At 45.6% G+C, this 16714-nt stretch overlaps 1 protein-coding gene across 1 annotated transcript in view; it reads right to left on the reverse strand.

The window, feature by feature from the left end:
* The window catches only part of MTHFD1 (methylenetetrahydrofolate dehydrogenase, cyclohydrolase and formyltetrahydrofolate synthetase 1), a 77941-nt gene that overhangs the window by 18511 nt on the left and 42716 nt on the right, over positions 1–16714 (reverse strand). Inside the window, exons 14-23 of the mRNA XM_056851511.1 lie at positions 14779–14886; positions 13709–13783; positions 13075–13177; positions 9057–9133; positions 8303–8443; positions 7798–7866; positions 7014–7125; positions 5338–5477; positions 4182–4223; positions 491–591 (exon numbers count right to left, since the gene is read on the reverse strand). Of these exons, the coding sequence (XP_056707489.1) occupies positions 491–591; positions 4182–4223; positions 5338–5477; positions 7014–7125; positions 7798–7866; positions 8303–8443; positions 9057–9133; positions 13075–13177; positions 13709–13783; positions 14779–14886 (968 nt within the window). The remainder of the gene's footprint in view (positions 1–490; positions 592–4181; positions 4224–5337; positions 5478–7013; positions 7126–7797; positions 7867–8302; positions 8444–9056; positions 9134–13074; positions 13178–13708; positions 13784–14778; positions 14887–16714) is intronic.

A 16714-nucleotide genomic window follows, 5' to 3' on the forward strand; every position in this document is an offset into this window, starting at 1 on the left:
TTATAAGCTGCTTTGAGACTCCTTAAAGGTAGAGAAAACCGGGGTATAAAAACCAACTCTTCTTCTACTCACTGTGGCTAGCAGCACTGATGGCTGTACCCTCCATGAATCTGTCTAATCCCCTTTTAAAGCCATCTACGCTTGTGGCCATCACTACCTCCACAGGCAGTGAACTCTACAAGTTATTATTATCAGTATTATTTATTTAATTAGATGAGTCTGACACTCCTGGATCAGATGTTTTTCCAGGCAGGTTCCAGCTCTATGGTTATGCCAGAGCAAGTGATGTATAGCAGTTAGAATGTCGGACTGGGTCTTCGGAGAGCCGGGTTCAAATCTCCACTCGGCTACGAAGCTCACCGGCCTAGCCTACCTCACAGGGTTGCTGTGATGATAAAGTAGGGGATTTTAAAAAAAAGACAGTTCAGGCTATCTCTTCTCACCATGCAAAACGCTGTATCTCGTGGTTGGTTCGCGGGTTCCCACTTACTTGAATGCATTGACCGCCACCACGACTGGGACGCCAAAGGTCCGGGCATTCTGGATCTGCTTGCTTAAGTTACAACAACCTTTTGCCAGAAGCTGAAGGTTCTGTAAGAAAGGAGACGGAAAATGAAAGGGTTAGTTCCAGTAGCAACGCTGTCAGGGCTTCTGTGCCACCCGCTGTGTAAAAAAATAACTACCGCTAAACAACAAAAGCATGAAAATGAAAGCAAAAAGCTCTATGAAAGAAGAAGAACACAGCCCAAAGTACCTCATTTCAGAAATGCTACATCCTTGTTCACAGAGAAGATAAAACACACTTCAAAGGAAAGAGACACAAGACTGGAGAACGGACTGGAATGAAAGGCGTTTTTTTCACTCTCAAGAACCCGAAAAGGACTTTCACTCCCAACAGCTCCAAGGAAAGGAGTCAGGGCCATGCAGCCTCTGAAGAGAAGTCATGCTATGAAAAGCATTGTGGAAAACGAAAATTTGTTTTCTCTGTAACATGCACAGAGAATGGAGTCACTAGGCATTAACTACAAAATTTAACACATAGCTAAATTGTGGAACTCCCTGCCCCAGGATGTGGTGATGGCTGCCAACTTGGAAGGCTTGAAGAGGGGAGTGGAGATTTTCATGGAGGAGAGGGATATTCATGGCTGCTAGTCAAAATGGATACTAGTCATGATGCATACCTATTCTCTCCAGGATCAGAGGAGTGCACCTATTATATTAGGTGCTGTGGAACACAGGCAGGATATTGCTGCTGCAGTCGTCTTTGTTTGGGGGCTTCCCAGAGGCCCCTGGTTGGCCACTGGGTGAACAGACTGCTGGACTTTGATGGGCCTTGGTCTGATCCAGCATGGCTTTTCTTATGTTCTTATGTTGAGGCGTTTCTAGCAGTGGAATGCTGCATACCTATTTACACAGGAGCCCACACACAGCTGTCATATACTGAATCAGACCATCGCTCCATCAAGATCCGTATTGTCAACTCAGACTGGCAGCGGCTCTCTGGGGTCTCATGCAGAGGTCTTCCACATCGCCTCCGACCTGGATCTTTTTAACTGGAGATGCCAGGGATTGAACCTGGGACCTTCTGCATGCCAAGCTGATGCTCTGCCACTGAGCCACAGCCCCTCATACAATCACAGAGTGGAAGGGGACATACAGGCCATCTAGTCCAACCCCCTGCTCAATGCAGGATCAGCCTAGATCATGAAGCTGAGTCACTCCATTGATGCATCAAGGACAGTATTATCTACTCAGAGTGGCAGCAGCCTCTCCAGGGTCTCAGGCAGGGGAAGGGCTGTGGCTCAGTGGTAGAGCATTTGCTTGGAATGCAGAAGGTCCCTGGTTCAATCCCCACCATCACCAGTTAAAGACTAGGCAAGTTGGTGATATGAAAGATCTCTGCCTGAGGCCCTGGAGAGCCGCTGCCAGTCTATGTAGACAATACTGACTTTGATGGACCAAGGGTCTGATTCAGTATAAAGCAGCTTTATGGGTTCAGCGGTCTTACACATCAGCCACCACTGGATCCTTTTAATTGGAGATGTTGGGGATTGAACCTGGGACCTTCTGCATGCCAAGTAGGCACTCTGCCATTGAGCCACGGACCATACCAATCTGACACCCCTAGGAAGGATAAATACATAGCAGCTGGTGTGGTACTCAAGTGAAAGAGAATGATCTGCAAGCCAACCACCCCCCTGTTTAAAGCACACTTGGGGTATCAATTCAGGGAGAGGCTGTGACTCAGTAGCAGGAGAGAAACAGACTGACAAAGCTGCAGTGGAATCTTTCAGCAGTAACTTGCCGCAATTCCCTCCCAGTGTACTTTGATTTTCTGATAATCCCGCGATACAGACAATTATTTATGTTGGCTAGACTAAATGCCATCCCATCAGGGGAGTTAACAGGCTGTTTAAATAGGGTACCGTACTGTGAAAGAGTATGTCAGTGTGGTTCTGGCCAAATACACACTCTTCAGCATTCCTTGTTTAGATGTGGCTTGCTCAACGAGGCTAGAGACAGATGGATAAAGCCTTTTATTCAGGAATCTGTCTCTGAACGGGACAATCTGAGGGTTCTTTTAGCAAGGGTGGATTTTGATCCTACATTGGCAGTCGCCAAATTTCTTTCCGTCAATTAAGATTAAAAAATACTGATTTCCTTATGGATTATTTAGATAGTTCCTTTTTATTTTGGTCTCAGTGTGACATCGTTCAGGGCTGAATTGGCCACATGAACGGTGTCATTAAAGTAAAGGAATCATCCAGCACAACTTTATTCTAGCTTCTCCAGGCACAAGCTCCATCTTGGGCCAATTGAGGAACCTCAGGTCTTTTTTTCATTCTTTCTCTCTCTCTGTTTGCTTTAAATTGCAAATCGACATTGCAATTAAAACCCAAAAGAGCAGAGCGGCAAATCGATGTCGCAATTACAACTGAACACAGCAGAGCGGCAGTACTTCATTTGGCAGCGCCTCTATGTGCCATGGCCCAAACTGTGCCATCTTCATCCAACGCAAACAGGGAGCAGGGGGGAGGATGGCACTTTTCAAACCCCCTGCTCAGGCGCCACAGCCTCTCCTCTGTATGTCTCTTTTCACGACAAGTGAAGGAATAATCACGTGTACATTGCCTTTAGGCACCATGCCGTATATAGCACTGAATCTTGAGCGCATGGAGCTGCTCTCTACTGACTCAGATCCTTGGTCCATCAAGGTCAGTATTGCCTACTCAGACTGGCAGCACCTCTCCAGAGTGTTAGGTAGAGGGGTCTTTCACATCACGTACCACCTGATCCTTTTAACTGCTAGGGATTGAACCGGGGACCTTCTGTATGCCAACCAGGTGCTCTATCACTGAATCACAACTAGGGTTGCCAGCTACAGGTTGTGAAATACTTGGGAGATTTGGAGGGTACAGCCTGAGGAGGGCAGGGTTTGGGGAGGGTCTTCAATGGGGTGCAATTACATAGAGTCCACCTTCCAGGTGAAATGATCTCTGTTGCCTGGAGATCAGTTGTAATAGTGGCAGATCTCCAGCCACCACTTGGAGGTTGGCCACCCTATCCATGACCCCACCCCACAGTATGACGCTGCCTTATACTGAATGAGACCACAGAACTACCAAGGCCTGTATTGTCTACTCAGACTGGTAGTGGCTCTCCAGGGTCTCAGGCAGAGGTCTTTCACATCACCTGCCACCTGATCCTTTTAACTGGAGATGCTGGGGATTGAACCTAGAACCTTCTGCACACCAAACAGATGCTCTGCCACTGAGCCACAGCCCCTCCCTCTCCCAGCAGCAATCAAAGAGGAAACACCAGCTCACCCCTGCTTAAAGAGGAAGGATTTTCCACCTCCGCCCCCATTCAGGCCAACAATGGGTCTTAAGACCCGGACCAGTGTGAGGCCCGGCTGTATGAAAGCAAAAACCAATAAAGGGCATCAATCCAAAGCAAAGGGGTAGCCGGGGTAGTCTGTCACAGCAAAATAAAACAAAAATCCAGTGGTGCCTTGAAGACTAACAACATTTGTTTCAATATGAGCTTTCATGGGACACAGCCCAACGGTATCTATCTGACAAAGTGGGCAGTGACCCAAGAAAGCTCATATTGAAATAAATGTAGTTCGTTGTCAAGGTGCCACTGGATTTTTCTTTTAATTAAACGCAAGCCATTTTTACCTCTTCTGTGTATTCCTTCGGCAAGGGGACCCCAGCCGTGACCTGCAAAGAACAAGAGAAGGGTATCAACTGTGCGTGTGAGGGGAGATAATCAATTTCCTCTGTACTGCGATTTGATTGCCGAGTCTACCTGCAAGCCTCCCGAAAAGGGGAGGAGAATGCGTGAAACTCCTGTACAAGGACACAACAAAAAGTTGTGTCCTTGTACAAGGCTCAGCTGTATGCCTCTTCAAGAGCTTGGCACTTAACGTAATGAACCAAATAGCAATCGTTTCCTGCTCATTAATTTGCAAAGAGTGATTCACAGCCTCGCGGGGCGTGCTGTTACTTTTCAGTACCAGGTGCAGAGTGCCAAAGAGGAGACACACCAGACTGAAAGGTGTCAGATCACCGTCAGCGCACGGAAGATCTCATTAGCAAAGGATTGGTAGGCTAGCCAGCGTGGTGTAGTAGTTAAGAGCACTGGTTTGGAGTGGACATTGATTCATAGGGTCGCCATGAGTCGGAAGCGACTTCACAGCACTTAACACACACACTCACACCCTGCCTTTCTCCCTAAAGCCATTTACGTCATTCTCCTCTACTCCGTTTTATTCTCAGAACAACCTTGTGAGGTAGGTTAGGTGGAGAAAGTGTGACTGTCCCAAGGTCACCCAGCAAGCTTACGTGGCAGAGTGGGGATTTGAGGTCCTAGCCTGGCATCATAAGAACATAACATAAGAACGGCCCTGCTGGATCAGAGCAAGGCCCATCAAGTCCAGCAGTCTGTTCACACAGTGGCCAACCAGGTGCCTCCAGGAAGCCACTAACAAGACTACTGCAGCAGCACCATCCTGCCTGTGTTCCACTGCACCCAAAATAATGAGCATGCTCCTCTGATACTAGAGAGAATAGGTGTGCAGCATGACTAGTATCCATTCTAACTAATAGCCATGAATACCCCTCTCCTCCATGAATATGTCCACTCCCCTCTTAAAGCCATCCAAGCTGGCAGCCATCACCACATCCTGGGGCAGGGAGTTCCACAATTTAACTATGCTTTGTGTGAAAAAATACTTCCTTTTATCTGTCCTAACCACTATGCCACACTGGCTCTCATTGGATCATCCTGACTCAAAAGGCCAACAAGGGGTGGCAGGGGTCCCCCAGCGCTCACCGTCGGCCCTCCGCCGTGCATTTTGAGTGCTCGGATGGTAGCAACCAAGACGACCACATGGGGCTGGAGGCCAGAATACCGGCACTTGATGTCGAAGAACTTTTCCATGCCAATATCTGCTCCAAAGCCGGCTTCTGTCACTGTAGGCAGAACAAAAACATGTTATTATGAAGACAGGCACAGAAATCAGACTGCACACCTTCTTCCTTTCTGCACGGTGCTATTGTTATTCCCCTCCCTGTGTCATTTCCTATGCTATTCCTCCTTTTTTTTTATTGAAGAGGCAGGGTAAAGAGGGGGGGAAAAGAGGCCTAACAATTGCAAAGCCGAACAATACGATGGAAAATGCCCGAACGCTAGATGGGCAACCGCAGCTAAAGTGCAACGTCAGAAAAGCTCATCATGAGACAAAAAAAGAAAGAAAAGAAATATGGATAACCAGGCTTCTGAACATCCCCCCTCCCCCACATCTCTCAACACCACAGAATTTTTAATTCTTTTTTTAAATCCCACTCTTCCTCAAAGGAGCTCTGTGAGGGAAACGGTCTTTCAAGCCCCATTCCCTTAGCGTTCAGGGGACTGGAAAAGCCCCTGGCTGCTGTCTTGGCTTTCCTGTCTAGCAGAGTTTCAGAGGGTATCCGTCTGGGTCTGCAGTAGAACAGCTAGATTTGAGTCCAGGAGCACCTTAAGAGACCTACGAGATCTCAGGGTAAAATCTTTCGAGAATCAAAGCTCCTTTCGTCAGGTAACCACATCGTTCTGCAGTAGAACAGCTGCATTTGAGTCCAGGAGCACCTTAGAGGCCAACAAGGTTTCAGGGTGTAAGTTTTCAAGAGTCAAAGCTCCCTTTGTCAGCTATCTGACAAAGTCTAGCAGAGGTGTCAGGTGGTAAACCTTCTGTCTTACTCTGTACAGAGGGAATCAAAGGGGTTGAGCTAAACACTATCTAATGTAACAACCAATAAATCTAATTTTATTATATATTGTGCACAATTGTATTTTAAAACACAGGGCCTAAAATAAGGCTTCTTAAAAAGCACAAACATAGCTACAAATATTACCAACACATGTTGATGCTAGTACATAAAATGACCAAAATCTAACCAGATGCATTTCATCCTTTTAGAGGCCTTCCTTAGTGGTCATACAGACACAACTTTACAATACACATCCTGACATATAACAAACGTTGTACACAGTAAAAATATATATAAAAGCCTTTTATTCTGTGTGGCTTTATGTTAAAATAGTTAGTCCATGCATCTTAAAACATGGCTCACGGCTACATCTTGTCCAGCGTTTCAGGATGTGTATAACATCAACCAACGTTGAAGTTATACACATAAATAACAATAGCTCAACCCCTTTCATTTCCCCTGACTTTTAGGTTGAGTTTCTTTGTTCCCCTTTTTTCTTCAGTTGTTATTCTGTACAGAGCCATTTGCATAACTAAGCCCTGAAGTGTCCTGTGATTGGGGTTTGATGACTCGCCCCCGGCACCTTTCCTCTTCCAGCTTTGGATTTTCAGCTGGGGTTCCCGTTCACAGACATTGCGCGGTCCCAGTTTCTTGAAATATCAATGTGATTTCTAGGGTGCAGCGCATTTCTCCACCCACTTGAACAAACAGACGACCAAAGCCAGAGTTAAAGGTCAGCGAGAATCCCCCACAACTTACCCACAAACCCTTCCTTGCCAACCAGCTTCAGGGCAATCTTATCTGCTACGATGGAGGAGTTGCCGTGAGCGATGTTGGCAAACGGACCAGCGTGGACAAACACCGGGTCGCCCTGTCAGAAAGAAAAGGTGGCAAAAACATAGGGGGGTGAAGTAAGAAAAGCTGGTCCAAAATGCTAGGAAAAGAGGAAGACCCAACAAGAGATGGATGGACTCAATAAATGAAGCCACAGCTCTCAATTTGCAAGATCTGAGCAAGGCTGTCAAAGGCAGGACGTTTTGGAGGACTTTGATTCATAGGGTCGCCATGAGTCGGAAGCGACTTGATGGTACTTAACACACACAGCAAAAGGTCACCCGCTGGCAGATATTCCAATATGCAGCCATCTGCTAACGTAGAATATGTAACAGTCAGTTGGGGAGGGGCTGTGGCTCAGCGGTAGAGCATCTGCTTGGCCTGCAGAAGGCCCCAGGCTCAGTCTCCGGCATCTCCAATTAAAGGGACTGGGCAAGTAGGTGATGTGAAAGACCTCAGCCTGAGACCATGGAGAGCCATGAGAGGGGCTGTGGCTCAGTGGCAAAGCATCTGCTCGACACGCAGAAGGTCTCAGGTTCAATCCCTGGCATCTCCAGTTAAAGGGATTAGGCAAGTAGGCGATATGAAAGACCCTCTGCCTGAGTCCCTGGGGAGCCGCTGCCGGTCTGAGTAGACAATACTGACTTTGATGGACCGAGAGTCTGATTCAGTAGAAGGCAGCCTCATGTGTTCATGTGTGTTCACCTACCTCCAAAGTCTGCATGAGGTTTGGCTTAATAGCGTCTTTCATCAGAACTGTCAGAGCGCCACTCACTCCCTAGAGAAAAGAAGGATGAAAAGTTACTTCCATGGCCATTCTTGCCCAGGTCTTGACCTTTCCCATCTCTGTCTTTATTCAGAGCGGCTTCTTCTTCTTCAGGAGCACCTTGTGCAACACGGGGGCCCATCATAGAGAACGCCCCGCCTCTGGTAGCTGTCACCCAACAGTGGAACTCTGGAGTAGGGCCTTGTCAGGTTCTCTATGCCGATGAGAAGGCTTAAAAGAGAACACTCTTAGGGGATTTGTGGGCCCAGATCATGTAGGTTTAAGTTGCTGAGCCTTACATCTAAATTCAAGAGATTTCATCGGAATTATCCCACAAACTACGAGCCAGCTTGCTTGGGCTTAGAATCAGAGCTCTGTCATTTCTTTGAGTCAATCCCTGCAACTTTCATCCCAGATTTCGTTTCTGGCAAGATAATGATCCACTTACCAGATCTTCTGTGGTCACTGGGATGCCTTCCCTACTGGACGCCACCACCATTCTGGCCAGCCGTCTCCTCATGTCTTCCAGACTATCCGTGAGCGCTAAAACAGCCATGATCTCACTGGCTACTGTGATGTCAAACTGGGTCTGGGGAGACAGAGGAAGAGGCAACGGGGAGACATTAAAACAAAGCAGAAGGGAGAGAAAAGAAGAGGAGATGGGTTTTATACCCCGATTTTCTCTACCTTTAAGGAGTCTCCAAGCAGCTTACAATTTCCTTCCCTTCCTCTCCCCACAACAGACACCTTGTGAGGTAGGTGGGGCTGAGAAAGTCCGGAGAGAACTATGACTAGCCCAAGTTCACCCAACAGGCTTCATGTGGAGGAGAGGGGAAACCAACCCTGTTCTCCAGATCAGAGTCTGCCGCTCATAGGGAGGAATAGGGAAACAAACCCAGTTCTCCAGATTAGAGTCCACTGCTCTTTACCACTACACCACGCTAGTCAAGGGCGAAGAATAGTTTCCTAGATCAGAGTCGCCCCTCAAACATTAGATTTATGCTGCTCAAGATCAATGGCTCAAGGAACTTCTGAGGGATAAAGGAAAGATCAGAGTCGCAGAAAATAACGCTCATAAAATTTTGCTCAAGTCCAGCAAATTTGCTGAAGAAGTTTTTTTTTAAAAAGCCACTGTTCTCAGTCTTTTTTTTCCTTTTTCTACAAAGCAAAGACCCCCAAAGGGCAAAGGAAAAGTCACTTACCGTGCGGGAATGCCCTTTCTCTGTCAGCGACTGGCCGATAGTGATCTTCCGCAGAAATCGGTCATTGGTGTCCAACACTGCACAGCGGGAAAGGGGGAGAGAAAAAGAGAGAATGAATGGATGCCAAAAGATTTAAAAAGAGAGCGACAGGAGCCATCTCCTACGTGCACAAGGCCAGAGATTGATGTCTGAAAACTTCAAGATGGAAGAAGTCAGCTTTCAAATCATCCAGGCATGGAGGGGAGAACAAATCTCACTTGGCAGAGTTAAAACAAGCCTGTGAACGTTGCCGGCAGCCCAGAAGGCAGTTGTGCCAAAGAATTTAACAATTCAGCATTTTGAGAACTTCAGCGAAGATGCTCTATTTGATGATGATGATGATGTAAAAGAAAATGTTCCCCAAACTATTAGAAATGGAAGGATTTAATTTACGTTTTGGATGGCATGCATATTTATGGTATGAGGAGAAAGTGAATAAAGAATTTAATTCTCATATCATCAGATTTGGCTTATTTCAAATTTGGAAAAAATATAAAGGATTTTTGGAAAATAAAACCCCAGGGTGGATTAATCCAGTAGAGGCTTCTATGAAAAGAGGTATACAATTAAATTTAGATATGGATATTTATAGAGAAATTATATACTGTAGGGAAGGGGTTTGGTCATTAAAGAGTAGAGAAGAGCTTAAAATAAAAGACTGGTTTATGTATTATGAATTAAAAGATATATTTAATAAAGATAAGGTGAAAGGATTTAATAAAAATAAATCCAAATTAGAAATTATATAAAATAAGGGAAATAAAGGATTGCTAGGAAGGTTTTATAAATTGTTAATTGAAGTAAATCTAGAACAAGAAAGGATTAAACCAGTGATGGTGAAATGGATGAAGGAGTTAGGATATAATATTGATTTGGAAATATGGGAAAATTTGTGGAAAAAAGAATATAAATTTACAATTACTAATGAAATAAGAGAAAATTTATATAAAATGTTTTATAGATGGTACATTACTCCTATCATGATAAGTAAAATGAAAAAAGGTGATTCGGATTTATGTTGGAAATGTGGAAATGAAAAAGGAACATTTATGCATGCATGGTGGTTCTGTAAAAAAATTAAAAGATTTTGGAGAAAAGTATTAAATGAAACTAACAATTTGATTAACTTTAAAGTAAAAATGGATCCTTCCTTTTGCTTATTGGGAATACCTAAAGATAAAATGGATAGAAGTGATAGAGACATATGTCAATATAGTTTTGCAGCAGCAAGAATTACAATAGCTAAAACCTGGAAGCAAGTAAATAAACCTTCAATTATTGACTGGAGACAGAAATTATGGATGTATATGCGGATGGCCAAATTAACAGATTCCTTACATGGAAAGGATATGGAAGAATTTAAGAAAACATGGTCAAAGGCCGCCACATTTTGGGACAAACTGGCGAAAACGAATTTTACTAATTTAGTTAATGAGTTATAGATAATTGATTAATTAGTTTTATAATGTTGTTACTATCTTAATTTTTAAAACTGTTATAGCACTTCTCTGGAAGTTCACTGTGGTGAGGGGACACTGTATTAAGGTGGGTGGTGGGTCTTTAGAGCACTGTGAACTTTGTAAATTTTTATTATATTATGTCGTTTTAACTGATCTATAAGTGCTTGTTTGTATTTTCTTTATACTTTTATGTGTTTGTTTTGTTTTGTTTTTATTATAAAAATAATAAAAATTTATATTAAAAAAAATAGAATGTTCCCTTCCCTCCCTCAGCCAGTTCTTATGACTATGAATATGTGGTCAATGAAAGGTAAAACTTTAGAACCCCGTAGGAAACACCAACTAAGCAGATGTATGTATGTACGTTTATGGTACAGTGGCGATCAGGCCACAAGGCTCCAAAACTGTTAGGCAGTTGCCTCCAGTTTCCCATTCTGTTTGAGCACAGCTTCGTTCCCATCTGGTCTCATAAACAGAACCCGAATGCTGAAAACAAAACCAGAAGGACCACGTATACTTGCAGCACGGCCATCTCAGACAAGGAAGACCGGACTTCAAATCCACATTCTGCCATAAAGACCACTGGGGAACCTTGGGCCAGTCAACGGTCCACAGTATCTGTAAAACTCTCCTCCAACACCACATTTCTAATGAACCCATTTCCTTCCTATTAGGATTCCATTAGCATTCTATTTTCCTTCCTATTAGCCTTCTTCATTGTCCAGCCAGTGCGGTGTGAGAGCCAGAGTGCTGTAGTGGTTAACAGCGGTGGTTTGGAGCGTGGACTCTTATCTGGAGAACCGGGTTCGATTCCTCACTCTTCCACATGAGCGGCAGACGCTAATCTGGTGAACTGGATTTGTTTCCCCACTCCTACACACGAAGCCAGCTGGGTGACCTTGGGCTAGTCACACTCTCTCAGCCCCACCTACCTCACAGGGTGTCTGTTGTGGGGAGGAAAAGGGAAGGTGAATGTAAGCCGGTTTGATTCTCCCTTAAGTGGTAGAGAAAGTCAGCATATAAAAAACCAACTCTACTTCTTCTTCCACACCATACACAGTAACAGGGAATACCATCATACTAATTTTCTTGATCTTGGTTTCCATCGAGGCTTCCCTACACTGAAGGATCTTTTCTGGCTCCTTCATGGATGCCCTTCTCAGTCTCAACCTCCTTCTGATTTCTTGGTTGCAATCTCCCTTTTGGTTGATGATTGAGCCAAGAGTTATACCCTCTTCTAAAGCCCACTGACTTCAACAGACTTAGAAGGGCATAACAGTGCTTAGGACTGCTCCATTGGATGCCTACATTACAGACATGCACGTGATCTGACCCCGTCTAAGTTTTCAGAGGCTGCTGCTTATGGGATAAAATAAGATCTAGTCCCACTAACGTGGCAAGAGCTAGACTTTCAAGAACACATTTCTTAGGAAATGGCAGGAAATTATATATATTATATATACGAGCCCTGTGACACAGAGTCAATGCTCTGCTCACGACCTGAGTTCGATCCCGACGGAAGTTGGTTTCAGGTAGATGACTCAAGATTGACTTGGCCTTCCATCCTTCCCAGATCAGTAAAATGAGTACCCAGCTTGCTGGGGGTAAAATGTAGAGGACTGGAGAAGGCAATAGCAAACCACCCGGTAAACATAAGTCTGCCTAGTAAATGTCGTGATGTGACGTCACCCCATAGGTCAGTAATGACCTGGTGCTTGCACAGGGGACTATCTTTACCTTTATCAAAGTCTCTTGAAAGGGAAACATGCCCCCTTCACCCACTCAGGCTTCTCTTTTCCCCCCAGTAAGCTCAAAAATAGCAAAAAGATTCAAACTTGGAAAGCTAAATGGAAATAACAAATCAGCTTCTCTCAGCATGCCGCTGATTAAAAGGCTACAACGTGAGGCCTTCCAAATTGCTAAATGCGTGCCTCTCGGCAGTTAAGATTTCCATATCCAAGTTCACAGACAGCTTCAGAGGGTAGCCATGTTGGTCTGCAGAGTCCAGCAGTACCGCAGAGACCAACACGATTTTGGAGGTGTCAGCTTTCGAGAGTCAAAGCTCCTTTCGTCAGATAGCTTACCATCTAATTGTGTTTTGCCATCACGTCACAGCTGACTTATGGTGACCCCGTAGGGTTTTCAAGGCAAGGGATGTTGGGAGGTGGTTTGCCATTGTCTGTCTCCACATCATGCCCCCGGTATTCCTTGGAGGTTTCCCATCCAAACACTAGCCAGGGTCAGGGCTGAGAGCGCGTGACTGGCCCAAGGTCACCCAGAAAGGTTCCATGGCACAGTGGGGATTTAAACCTGGGTTTCCCAGGTCCTAATCTGACACTTTAATCAGTACACCATGATGGCTCGCCAACCATCTAATACACTCGTTTAAAATAGGTTTTGGTAAATGTCACATACTTTCAACCTCCACCTAGTGTTCTTGCCCATAAAAGCCCTTTCAACCCCTTCATCCTTTTGAACATTATTCAGTTTCCTTGTCTCTGTTATTTTTGCCTGGATACCTCTTGCCCATGTTATACTCTCCGGATCAATATCCAGTCTCACAAATTTCTTAATCTCATCTTCCGTCAAAGTGTCTGGGTCCGTCTTCTTAATATGTAATCTCTGGAGAGGAAAAGAAGAAATGGGGGGGGGGGGGATGGAAAAAAGAACAAAAAGAAAAGAGAGTTACAGGAAATGGACCGCTAGGCAGTCTCATTGGAGTATTTTCAAAAATAAAACAAGGAGGGAGAAGCCACAAGGAAGTCCACAAACACGGACTGTAGACAACAGCCACCCCCCACTGACTACTCCTAACTATACGGGATATTTGGCTTTTGAATCTGCAGGCCCCATTCATCTATTGTGCCTTACAACGATAGATCAATCCTCTTTCCACCGCGTATCTCAACTTTCCCAGAAGGACTGTAACTTTTAATTGTGTCACCAAAGTGGGGGGGGGGGAACCCTATTTAAGCCTGGTTCCCAAGTCATGTTTATATCTTCGTATCTGAGCTGTCTGGTCTCGTGTATTAGAGGATCAAGATGTGGCGTGCTGCACCAGATATCAAATTCTGTACTGGTGGACATGACGGGCAGACACAGCTCTAAGCATATCTCTGGGGGATGTCGGAGTAAGGGGAGCTACTTGTTCACCTGCAATCTCCGGATCTGGATATCGGAAAACTTCCTGGTGCCATCGATCAAAGGAACCAAGCGAGAGTAAAGCGCCTAGGAAAGCAAGGGGTGTATTTCATAGAATCAGAGAGTTGGAAGGGACCACCAGGGTCATCTAGTCCAACCTCCTGCACAATGCAGGAAATTCAGAACTACCTCCCCCCACACCTCCAGTTACCCCTACTCCATGCCCAGAAGATGACCAAGATGCCCTCCCTCTCATGAAGTGCCTAAGGTCATAGAATCAGCATTGCTGAAGCTGCCTTCTACTGAATCAGACCCTTGGTCCATCAAAGTCAGTATTGTCTACTCAGACCGGCAGCGGCTCTCCAGGGTCTCAGGCAGAGGTCTTTCACATCACCTACTTGCCTAGTCCCTTTAACTGGAGATGCCAGGGATTGAACATGGGAGCGTCTGCATGCCAAGCAGATGTTCTACCACTGAGCCACAGCCCCTCCATCCAGTCTGATGGAGAATCCTCAAGGGCTTGAAAGCTTTCTGCGATGTTCTGCATCAATTCGTAGGAACATAAGAGTTGGAAGGGACCACCAGGGTCATCTAGTCCAACCCCATGCACAATGCAGGAAATTTACAACTACCTCCCTCCCCACACCCCCAGTGACCCCTACTCCATGCCCAGAAGATGGCCAAGATGCCCTCCCTCCCATCATCTGCTTAAGGTCATAGAATCAGCATTGCTGACAGATGGCCATCTAGCCTCTGCTTAAAAACCTCCAGGGAAGGAGAGCTTACCACCTCTCGAGGAAGCCTGTTCCACTGAGGAACCGCTCTAACTGTTAGAAAATTCTTCCTAATGTCTAGACGGAAACTCTTTTGATTTAATTACAACCCGTAGGTTCTGGTCCGACCTTCTGGGGCAACAGAAAACAACTCGGCACCCTCCTCTATATGGACAGCCCTTCAAGTACTTGGAAGATGGTTATCATATTCCCTCTCAGTTTAGCAGCGGCAGGACACCTCACACACTTTGGCACACTGACGTTGTACAGCACAGGCATCGGGGGAAAAACAAGTTGTACTGGGTTTACCTGATCCGACTGCGTCGCTTCGTGAAAAATGCGGGCATCGATGGAGGCGGCCACCAGGTTGTTGGATGCCGTAATCGCATGAATGTCTCCGGTGAGATGGAGATTGAACTGCAGAGGGAAAGGAAGGGGCAAGTAGAGAAGAAGACACACGCCAGCAATTATCTCTAGCCCTTTTCCCAATCTCATTAAAAACCCACAAACCAGGCCTGTCAGCCGTAGAAAGAAATGCCTGGAGGCGAGGTGGAAAATTGCTCTGCGTGTGTCTTATCTAATGGAGACAGGGAGAGAGAGAGAGAGCAAAGCCCTCCTCCACACCGATGTCATCTGGCAAAACTTCCAGAAATGATGACATCGGCGATAAAAGAAAAACACTTCTCTTTCCTGGGCGGGTTGGTGGTGGAAAGTGACACCAAGTCGTAGCTATCTCCTGCTGATCCCCTAGGATTTTCAAGGCAAGAGATGTAGAGAGGTGGTTTGCCATTGCCTGCCTCTGTGTAGCAACCCTGTGGTCTCCCACCCAAGTACTAGCCAGGGCTGACCCTGCTTAGCTTCCAAGAAGTAGTAGTAGTAGATGAAGAGTTGGTTTTGATATGCCGACTTTCTCTACCACTTAAGGAAGAATCAAATCAGCTTGGCTGAGAGAGTGTGACTAGCCCAAGGTCACCCAGCTGGCTTCATGTGGAGGAGTGGGGAAAACCAACCCAGTTCACCAGATTAGCCTCCACCGCTCATGTGGAGGAGTGGGGAATCAAACCCAGTTCTCCAGACTAGAGGCCACTGCTCCAAACCACCGCTCTTAACCACTACACAATGCTGGCTGATGAGATTGGGCTAGCCTGGGCTATCCAGGTCAGGGCTGGGCCTAGGGCTAGAAAAAGTCCCAAGGTCCAGCAATTTTCTGCCCGCACACAGACAAGAACATAAAACTCTCCAACAAGCGAGCCTTCCTGAATTGGACCAAGAGGTTCTTGTAGGTTATCCGGGCTGTGTAACCGTGGTCTTGGTATTTTCTTTCCTGACGTTTCGCCAGCAGCTGTGGCAGGCATCTTCAGAGGAGTAACACTGAAGGACAGTGTCTCTCAGTGTCAGGTGTGTAGGAAGAGTAATATATAGTCAGAAAGGGGTTGGGTTGAGCTGAATCATTGTCCTGCAAAAAGTATCAATGTGCTAATCATTGTCCTGTAAGTATCAAGATAATGTGCTAATGAGGGTGTGGTATGTTAATATGGAACCATTGAATGAATAAGGCTTGGCTTCCTGTCCTGAAAACCTCCAGACTAACAAAGACTACAGTCAACAATAGCCATGCAGATTAGCTTTGGATTTCACTCATTAACAGATCACTTCAGGATACAATGGTTCCATATTAACATACCACACCCTCATTAGCACATTATCTTGATACTTACAGGACAATGATTAGCACATTACCTTTGATACTTTTTGCAGGACAATGATTCAGCTCAACCCAACCCCTTTCTGACTATATATTACTCTTCCTACACACCTGACACTGAGAGACACTGTCCTTCAGTGTTACTCCTCTGAAGATGCCTGCCACAGCTGCTGGTGAAACGTCAGGAAAGAAAATACCAAGACCACGGTTACACAGCCCGGATAACCTACAAGAACCAATGAACTCTGACCGTGAAAGCCTTCGAGAATATTTTGGACCAAGAGGACCAACCATACTGTCTAGCCATGGAACCCTTTCCAGATTCACAAAGTACAGCTACAAACACATGATTGGAAGTCACTTGACATCAGAGTCACATGTAAAGGAAGGGGGAAACAGAGTCATGACTGCGAGTGTTAAGGCCAGGAGAGTGGGCCATAAGGAATTACTACCCAAACACAAGCAGCCGTCCCACAGTGAGAAACAAGCCAAGGGCCAGAGGCATAGAGAAGTCCTCTCTGACCACTGAGCAGGGTTTTC

This window comes from Euleptes europaea, chromosome 6, assembly GCF_029931775.1.
Source record: "Euleptes europaea isolate rEulEur1 chromosome 6, rEulEur1.hap1, whole genome shotgun sequence".
Taxonomy (NCBI): domain Eukaryota; kingdom Metazoa; phylum Chordata; class Lepidosauria; order Squamata; family Sphaerodactylidae; genus Euleptes; species Euleptes europaea.